The following is a 10,237-nucleotide window of genomic DNA, read 5'->3' as shown; positions in this document are numbered from 1 at the left end:
TTTTTCCAACTTATATATCCATAGATGAGATAATAATTAAATAACAGTTTAACACCCCTTCATTTAAAGCCCAGGGAGTGAAATTCAAAAACAAACACATGAGATGAGAAAGTCCTTTTTTGAAAGGTTCGCTTTGTACCTCAGTATACAAACAACACTAAAATGTACTTTTAAAACTCAACATCAATGTCTTTAACCACGTCATAGATAACAACAGATTGACTTTAGAAGAAGACAGAACTGGTGAAATAACAGGGACAATGATGAGTAAGTGTAAGGTCCCAGTTTTTACACCATATGCATGGACATCTGAGAGGAGCCTCCATACTGACGTCCATCACAGGTGCTGCCGCCCTGCTGGCCAGCGGAGGGATTACCGATCATGTGCATGCCGTCCATGCCACCGTTGGACAGGTACTGGCGCTCAGCGAAGGCTCCGGCGGAGGAGGAGGAGCAGAGGAGGCCTCCCTGGGGCTTCTCCGGACTGGCCGCCAGGCGGGGGGAGGTGGGGAAGTTATATCCATACAGGTTGTAGGGGTTGTGGAGGGAGAAGGTGTTGTAGGAGCCCTGCTGCACATGGTGGTGACTCCCACTGAACATGTGGGCGGAGGAAGGGGAGGAACCAGAGGAGGAGGAGGAGCCGGAGGCGGAGCTAGCTCCCGCCTGCATCACATACTGCAACTGGGAGGCCGGGAACGAGGTCAGCTGACCTCCGTAGGCATCCATCTTCCCGCCGTTGCCGCCACCGCCGCCGCCGGCGTGGCCGCCTCCCTGCATGCCCGCAGCGATCAGAGAGGAAGTCCTCTGGGGCAGGAAGGACTCGGAGGTCTGGGCGGAGGCTACAGCACCCCCTGCTGCCTGGAGGCGTCCGTAGGAGCTGTCAGCCAGGCCCCCATAGCCCTGGAGAGCGGCCATGTTGGAGCGGGCACAGGCCGGGTACTCAGACAGCCCCAGGTTGCACAGCTGGCTCTCCCTGCAGCCCACGTTGAAGGTGTTGGGGGCCAGGTGGAAGGTGGGAGGGGAGCAGGAGGGGGAGAGGAGGTGAGCCGCACCAGAGGGGGAGGGGGTTCCTGTGCTGGAGGTGGTGGGAGAGGTGCCCGTGCTTCCCCCTGGAAAACACAGAGAGAGAGAAAGACACACACACACACACACACACACACACACACACACACAAACAGTTAGACAGAGCCAGCGCTACATAGTGAAACAAAAGAAACAGGCGTTGGCCAACAATCTCTCATTTCACTTATTGGACCTCTGGACGCCAGAACATCTCATTCCAACGACCGACTGCTGCTTCTTGATCTTAGAACCCGTTGGATAAGGAGTCCTCTTTAAGCCTGGCACATACGCCACTCAATACACATGTATTAGACAGAATCTGATATTACTGTTACTAGTGATCTGCAGCTGATGTTATTACTGTTGTTATTACTACCCAGACTACACTCTGTTACGCTACTTTACTCTGTTTAGATCAACATCTGATATTGAGAGACCTAATTGGTGGACTGCATTAGCTCTTTGAGATGTTAGTATTTATGAGAGTCTGAACCCTGTCATAAATAACAGAGCTTGTATCAGGGAGGAAATGTGGCTTCAGTTTGGAGCAAGTCTGGTCAACAGAGCTTTGGGCCTTGCCCCCTTCCCGTCTCTCAATAAAGCATCGTGCATTCATAATCTAGGCATGTATGGATGTATGTCGCTGGAGGGAGGGGGTTGAAAAAAACCCTGTCTCTTGGCATAGATCGACGTCCAATAAGTCAAGCTTTTGGAATCGAGCGATGGCTGTGGGATATCAATCACATGACCCTTTATTAATGAGAGTTTGGCCCGCATTCATTCGGACTGTTAGAGAAATTCGGTTTGAAACCAGAAAAGTAGAAAAAAAAAAATAAATAAAAGAAATCCATAACTAAATAATTCAGGACTTTCTCTCTTGGCTTGGGTTCTGATTTTAGACCATATGCCTTAGATAATACCGCTCTGCTCTGCTCTGCTCAGCTCAGCTCAGCTCAGCTTGGTTCTGTTCTGTGGTGTTCTGCTGGGTTCTGTTGGCCAGAGGGGGGGAGGTGAGGAGAGGGGGGGGGGTCTCAGTGATGTCATGTTTTCCTCTCTGGTGTGGGGGTGGGGAGTTGGGGGGGCAGGGGTTATAGCAGCTTGAGTGTCGCTGAGGGGGAGTAAGCTGATTACTCTGTTGGACACTGGAAGGGCGTCTGGTCTGGTGCCGCGGGGGCCAACAGCACACCGACGGCTCTCCTCCAGCTCTCCTCCAACTCTCCTCCAGCTCCAGCAGCGAGTCGCAGGGTGACCCGGAGTTCATCAGCGGCGCGAGGACTTTAATTAATGTCTAATCGGTTTGGAGGAGTTTGTGATAACAAACAGATGTTCCGCACAGACAAAAACTATGAGCGTCACGTCATCCGTGACCTCCCACGGCAGGGGAGTGAGGCTGGGTGAGGAAATCGCCTCGGTTTAAACATCAGGGCCTGTGATATGAGCCATGACTAAGAGACGCTGTGCTGTGCTGCTGGGGACAGGGGAGAGGAGGAGGAGGAGGAGGAGGAGGGAGAGGAGGAGGATGGAGGTGGTGGAGAAGGAGGGAGGAGAAGGAGGAGGGGGAGGAGGGAGAGGAGCAGCAGGAGGAGGAGGGCGAGGAAGAGCAGGAGGAGGATGAGGGAGAAGAGGAGGAGAAGGAGGGAGAGGAGGAGGAGGGAGAGGGGGAAGAGGAGGTGGTGGAGGAGGAGGAAGAGGTGAAGGAGGAGGGAGGAGAAGGAGGAGGGGGAGGAGGGAGAGGAGCAGCATGAGGAGGAGAGGAGGAGCAGGAGGAGGGAGAAGAGGAGGAGGAGGAGGGAAAGGGGGAAGAGGAGGTGGTGGAGGAGGAGGGAGAGGTAAAGGAGGAGGGAGGAGAAGGAGGGGGGGAGGAGGGAGAGGAGCAGCAGGAGGAGGAGGGATAGGGGGAGCAGGAGGAGGAGGATGGAGAAGAGGAGCAGGAGGAGGAGGAGGGAGACAAGGAGGAGGAGAGGGAGGAGGAGGAGGGAGAGGGAGAGGGAGAGGAGGAGGAGGCCTTAGTGATACCGCTTGTGTCACAACACCAAGCCAAACGCCGTTGGGTTCATTTAACGATTTTATTTTCAATGCTCAGCAGGAAGAGTGAAAAGTTCAGCTCAATAAAGACACTGTACACATGTTGGACGAGCCAAATGGGACGTGGACGCTGGCTCTGACTCAGCTGAAAGACATCGATAATTGCTAGATTATGACGTACAGGAGGGGTCTGCTGTGGGACAGTTGTTTAAACTTTAGACTGAAGATGAGGTCTAATGGTAGACGCTTGGGTCTTCTACGTGGGAGACCCGGGTTCGAACCCCGCCTGTCACATTTAGATGGGGTCATATTCTAGATGGTTCCACACACCTTGCTGCTTCTGCATGTTAGTGAAGTCTTCAAACGTGAGCGTCCGCACCGGTGGTCTCCAGAACGCATAGGTCTCCATGATGGCCTCTAGACCAGTCCTGTAGAGGAGAGAGGGAGAAAACAAAAGAGTGAATGAAATATTGACAGGAAAAAAAAAGAAAGGATAGTGCCAGGGAAGAGGAAGAACATAATGAGGGAGGAGAGAGAGGAAGAGGAAATGGTGTGAAGGGAAAAAAAATAAGACGAAGACAGTCAAAAGAAGAGGGAGAAAGTAGGAGTGTGAGGGAGTAGAGGAGAGAGGGGGAGAGAGGGAGAGAGAAGGGAGAAGGAGTGTGCGTGAATGAGAGGAGAGAGGGAGAGAGAGGGAGAGAGGAGGGAGAGAGGGAGAGAGGAGGGAGAAGGAGTGCGAGTGAATGAGAAGAGAGAGGGGGAGAGAGGGAGTAGAGGAGAGAGAGGGAGAGAGGAGGGAGAAGGAGTGCGAGTGAATGAGAAGAGAGAGGGGGAGAGAGGGAGTAGAGGAGAGAGAGGGAGAGAGGAAGGAGAAGGAGTGTGCGTGAATGATAGAGGGAGAGAAGGAGAGGGGGAGAGAGAAGGAGCAGTGCAGTCAGACCTGGAGGAAACTGGAGCCATTAAAAAGGAGCAGATTTTTACTGTGGACATAAATCCTGTTGACGTTTCATCTTGAATCTGTACACGGTTCTCCTTCCTGCTTGATTTACTCCCCAGCGCGCCGCCGGGCCCTGTCCCAGGGAAGCCAGCGCCCTGTCCCCACCATGTTATTTTAGGGCCCGGCCAGCCAATAATTCCCCTGCCCCGGCCCATGCCAGCTCGTTAGCGCGCTACGCTAATCACACTGGGCCGGGCTATAGAGGCGCTCATTCATACCCCGCTTACCCTGGACCCGAAACCCAACAAATGAGCTATGACTCTTTTTAACCTCATAAACCCAGATGTATGTCACCGGGCAAGATCCGATTTGACGACATAATCATAATTTAATACTTGAGAGAGTTCTATAATAAGATGTAAATTCATAAAGGGGAAACAAATCAGTATTTAATTCATGAATTAGTTTGTGTAATATGGCCGCCATCTTTTTGGTTTTATTTCACGGTGATGTGGAATTACTCAGAGGCGTTTAACATCATTGAGGTAGATGACTATCATGCGTTGGACGTGAGTCAAGTATACGGGGATATATAAAAGTGAGGATAAATACATTTTCTGTCTATAAATATCTTATTCCTGCATAATCTTTTCATCTGTAGTTTTTCTGCAATGAAATTCTAATGCTAGTTCATAAATCAGGCCGTCTATTGTTTTAAAAATGAAAAAAGATGTCTCAAATATCTGTGGCGATAATGTGCTCCAGATGACAGGGCTGCTTTCATGTGCTGAGGGTCTGCTCCACTGTTTCCCCCCCGTTACATATGATAATTCAGACCCGGAGAGAGGGAGAGATTGAGGGAGAAAGAGATGGAAGGAAGGAGAGAGGGAAAGAGTGAAAAGGGGAAGGAGAGACGGAGAGATGGAGGGAGAGAGGGATGGAGGGAGGGAGAGATGGAGGAAGAGTGAAAAAAGGAATGAGAGAGAGAGAGAGAGAGAGAGCGAGAGAGAAAAATGGAGGAAAGAAGGGAGGAGGGAAGATGATAGAGGGAAACAGAGGGAAAGTGAGAGAGAGGGAGAGAGAGAAAGAAATGGAGGGAAAGAGAAAGAGAGAACCTCCCAGCGTTCTACCCTTCCCTGAAACCAGTGGTGCTCTGTGAGATCCAGTGGACAAGTCTTGGCAGAGGAGAGAGTGACTGATTTCATATAGAGAAGCATATGGGATTATGTGGCATCTCCAGGGGATTATTTCCAGATTATAAAGCCACGTTGGAGAAAAAGAGAGATTTGCACGGCGCACCATAGCGAACCCCATGACAGGTTGTATTACATGGTGCGGTATTACTGAGTGGGTGAAAATCAGGGGAGGCTGGTGGATGTAGGAATCAGAGGACGGGCTCATTGTAATGCATGGTACGGAATGAGGAATGGTATCAAACACATGCTTCATGCATTACAATGAGCCCATCCTCCAATTTCGGCCTCCACAAGCCTCCCTCCACTGGTATAAATATCATACCTGTTTCGGCCCGAGTCCCGGAAGCCTTTAGCAAACGGGTTGCGGTCAATCTTTAGTCTGGTGATCTGTAGAGGAAAACAACATTACAGTCAACACAGATAACACATAGAGAGGAAAATAATAGTCTGTCTGGTTCACGGTACTAAAATATACTGTAGTTGCTGGGATTTGTAAAAACAAAACAACACCCAGGGACTAAAATGTGCCAGTTGGCTAAAACTGGAACATTTGCAGTCATGTTTATTACTCTGCAATTGTAAAACAAACAGAAATGTAAAAACAATATATATCTACATTACAACTGTGTGGAAAATGTGCCATCCATAATTATGGACAAAATGCATTATTTACAAGATTGGATACTGTGAATATTTAGAGTCTTTATCAGAGAGAGAGCTTAGAGGCCTACAGTATAAAGCAGAGTGGGTCCCAGACCTGTTGGTTCTGGTAGGCGGTGACGGTGGTGAACACGGTCTCAGGGAAGCTGAAGGTCTTGACCCCATCCCCGCTGGGCACAGCCTTGGTGGGGGACAGGTCGCTGCTGAAGTCCTTCCGGATCACATGGACACGAGGCTGGTACTTATGCATGGAGTGGAGGACGATCTGGAGAGGAAGAGAATGGGAGGATGACGATGTGTTCTGTGTGTGTGTGTGTGTGTGTGTGTGTGTGTGCGTGTGTGTGCGCGTGTGTGTGAGAGAGTGTGTGCGTGTATGTGTGTGTGTGTGTGTGTATGTGTGTGTGTGTGTGTGTGTGTGTGTGTGTGTGTGAGAGAGAGAAAGAGGGAGAGAGAGAGAAAGAGAGAGAAAGAGAGAGAGAATAAGTACATGAAATTGTGTATGTGTACATGTAAGTGTGCATGTATGTACAATGCGTGTAGCGAAGCATCTCAGAGTTCATATCAAGGCTGTTTCATTAAGCGGAACATGAGTAGACCCTCATGGTGAAGGGGGGTAAGTATACGTATAAGTATTTCACACCAGAGAGCAGAGGCGTCAGACTGTGGCGACCAGACCAGACCAGGCCCAGCCTCCCCTCAGGCCTCAGTCTCCGGCCCTGAGTTAGTCTGCTGTTGATTACCCCCGCAGTCCCTGAGTGGGACACCGTCAACCCCCCCCCCCCCCCTCTGCCCCCACCACCACCAGCCTCCTAAGACCCGACTACAACGAAGGGGGTCATTTCAAACTGAGGTTGGTTGGGGAAAATGGTGCCAAATAACAGTGACAGTAAATGTAATAATCAGACACACACACACACACACACACACCGTCCTCTTCACCTCGCCCCCCTCGCAGCCCAGGGGACCCCCAGTTAGAGTTCTGAGGTTCTGAGCGGTGCCGGAGGCTAAGTTGGGTCAGACTCACACCGCTCCCCCCGCCCGCCCTGGCCCCCCTGCCCCACACCGCCTCCAACACTGATCTCAGAATCACACAGAGCCGCCAGGGGACATTATCTCATTAGGACTCTTGTCAACCTCGAGGTGTCACAAATGTATGGTAATTCTGGTTTAATTATGTTATACTTATGAATTATGAAGGTTTATTGCAGTCAGTTGAGAGAGAGGGAGAAGCTTGCACTCTGGCTAGATCTGGCATGGATTGGCTAGTCAGCACAACGGGAAATGCAACAGATAACCAATAGCAACTCAGCATTGTGATAACTCTTCCTTGAAAAGTTGCCTTCGTAACACCATCACACATCAGAACTGGCCTACATAACGTTGCCTATAGTTACACAGTACTAAACGTGCCTGTTTGTGCTGAGGTCTGACTTTGACAACAGCTATTTCCGAGGACGTGACAACAACGGCAATCGGAGGAAGAGGACAGGACGGGCGACGGAGCAGACACCCGCCCGGCTCACTGTGGTGAGGTTTCCCACACAGGAAGTTCCAAAATTAATTTCCTTTGTGCCTCTGGGTCTCCGGGGGAACAAAGCCCTTATACAAAAGCTGTGGGCGAGAGAGGGAGACCTCCCCTGACTCCTCCGACTCCCCCCAAAACAGTCAGCTCCAGAACGTGCCCGCGACAGCATCTAACACCCCTGTGTGTTATTACGTTTGTTAGAGCGGCGTGGCGATAGCATCAGCCACGTCGGAAAACAGGCCCATATAAGGACGACAACAATACTGTATACCAACCCAGTGTGTGCGTCTGTGTGTGTGTGTGTGCGTGTGTGTGTGTGTGTGTGTGTGTGCGTGTGTGTGTGTGTGTGTGTGTGTGTGTGTCCATTTGTGTGGTGTGTGTTTTCGTGTGCGTGAATGCGTTTGTACATGCGTGTGTGCATGGTGTGTGTATGCATGTGTGTATGCGTGTGTGCATGCGTGTGTGCATGCGTGTGTGCATGCGTGTGTGTATGCGTGTGTGTATGCGTGTGTGTATGCGTGTGTGTATGCCAGCTGCACAGAGCTTGCTCGCTACGCTACAACAAGCCACAGGCGGCCATTTTGAGAGCAGATTGAGATGATGTATCTCTCCATCACGGCGGAGGGGATCGGGGGCCATCTTGAGTAACGACATTACCTGGCATCTCTAAATCAAGGACCTCTATGGAGAAATAATGGATTTGTACTGGCTCCTCTGACTGTTTCAACAACGGCAGGGCCCGCTAATCAAAGCCGGCTGGCCCACTATGACAGCACTGAGTTCATGAGTGGACCCATATACTCCATAGCTACATCACAATGGATCAACTGTGTCAGCATCTCAGACAGGCAGAGATACAGTGTGTAGGAAAAACTATGTCATCGACTGGATCTTGCTGCCCATGGTCTTATGTATCAGTTCAGACTACGGTCCTACATTCAAAATGATGATAGTGATCTATCTCCACCAGCCTCCCCTGGTGGACTCCATCATTTTGAATGTAGGACTGTAATGGTGTACAGGTGAATGGCGAGGTAGTCAATCAGGTGGGCAGGGAGGGAGAGAGGAGAGGGAGGGAGAAAGGAGAGGAGAGGAAAGGAGAGGAGAGGAAAGGAGAGGAGAGGAGAGGGAGGGAGGGAGGGAGGGAGAGAGGAGAGGAGAGGAGAGGAGAGGAGAGGAGAGGAGAGGAGAGGAGAGAGAGGACGAGAGGAGAGGGAGGACTAGAGGAGAGGAGAGGGAGGGAGGGAGAGAGGAGAGGAGAGGAGAGGAGAGGAGAGAGAGGACGAGAGGAGAGGGAGGGAGAGAAGAGAGGAGAGGGAGGGAGGGAGAGAGGAGAGGAGAGGAGAGAGTGGGAGGGAAAGAGGAGAGGAGAGGAGAGAGAGGACGAGAGGAGAGGAGCGGGTGGGAGGGAGAGAGGAGAGGAGAGAGAGGGGGAGCGGCGGAGCGGTGGTCTCTCACATGTTCACTCACATGTCCCTGGTCGTCCAGCTCGTTGTTGGTGAGTTTGAGCTTGTCGAAGCTGACCACCTGCCTCATCCAGGTGTCACCAGAGGCCAGGGAGTCAGGGTGGATGTAGACACGCGGGGGCACAGGGGAGTCAGCGTTCCCCGCAACCATCCACTTGGAGCTGTGGTACACGTACCTGGAGGACACACACACACACACACACACACACACACACACACGCACACACGCACACACACACACAAGTATAGTTAAGCACACATTTTGGGGGAAAAAGGGCTACAAAAATAAGATTTCATACTGAGATCAATTGAGATACAACAATACAAAAACAATGTTGACACAAAATACTGCCATATAGATTCACAGATTCTAAGACCCCTACATGAAACATATGGAAACACATTTGCTCTCTCTGTCTCAGATTTAACTGCATATTTCCAACTATGCTCAATGATAATATTTGATTTTGTCTGTGAGTTCCCTAGAAAGAAAGAGGGGAGAGAGAGAGAGAGAGAGAGAGAGAAAGAGCAAGAGAGAGAGAGAGAGAGAGAGAGAGAGGGAGAGAGAGAGACATAGAGAGAAAGACAGAAAGAGAGAGAGAGAGAGAGGGAGAGAGAGAGAGACAGAGAAAAAGAGAGAGAGAGAGAGGGAGAGAGAGAGGGAGAGAAAAAGAGAGAAAGAGAGAGAGAGAGAGAGAGAGAGAGAGAGTGAGAGAGAGTGAGAGAGAGAGAGAGAGAGAGAGAGAGAGAGAGAGAGAGAGAGAGGCCCAGCTGTTTGCCTTTAGTTCTGGCCATGTGCACAGTTGAAAGTGCTTAGCTGCAGCACCTCTGCCAAAGTCATCACTCAGCGCTAAAACATGGACAAAACTCATTTGGCCCCTTTGTTATTCCCTTGGAGGGCCGCACCATCCTTTCTCCCTCTGTCTCATACACGAGTACCAATATGCACTCTCATAACAATACACTAACACACACTAACGTACACAGACAGACGGACAAACACACACACACACACACACACACACACACACACACACACACACACACACACGCACAGGATCAACCCCCTTATGCACACAAATACATTTCATTATTTTCACAAATACAGACAGTCATACTAAATAAGCACACACACACACACACACACACACACACACACACACACACACACACACACACACACACACACACACACACACTAACAAGTACACGCACACGCACACGCAGACCTGACCCCAAACCCAAACACACACACACACATACACACACACACACACACACCAGAAATGCACAGGCGTTTCTGTAATTTCCTGTTTGGAGTGCTGTTTAGGGTTACGCTCGGCGTAGCAGGGAAAGTGTTAAAGAA

The 10,237-nt window shown here is 50.5% G+C and overlaps 1 protein-coding gene across 1 annotated transcript in view; it reads right to left on the bottom strand.

Moving 5' to 3' along the window:
• Positions 1–288: 288 nt before the first annotated feature.
• tbx15 (T-box transcription factor 15) overlaps positions 289–10,237 on the bottom strand; it is a gene marked incomplete at both ends in the record, with an annotated part of 22,725 nt that continues 12,776 nt past the window's right edge. The window contains 5 exons of the mRNA XM_083681640.1: positions 289–1,109; positions 3,418–3,515; positions 5,543–5,607; positions 5,978–6,145; positions 8,876–9,047. Of these exons, the coding sequence (XP_083537766.1) occupies positions 289–1,109; positions 3,418–3,515; positions 5,543–5,607; positions 5,978–6,145; positions 8,876–9,047 (1,324 nt within the window). The remainder of the gene's footprint in view (positions 1,110–3,417; positions 3,516–5,542; positions 5,608–5,977; positions 6,146–8,875; positions 9,048–10,237) is intronic.

The sequence above is a fragment of the Argentina silus genome, assembly GCF_951799395.1.
Source record: "Argentina silus genome assembly, chromosome: 12".
In the NCBI taxonomy this organism is placed as follows: domain Eukaryota; kingdom Metazoa; phylum Chordata; class Actinopteri; order Argentiniformes; family Argentinidae; genus Argentina; species Argentina silus.
Note: the sequence above shows the minus strand (reverse complement) of the source record. Positions and strands in the feature narration are given on the sequence as shown.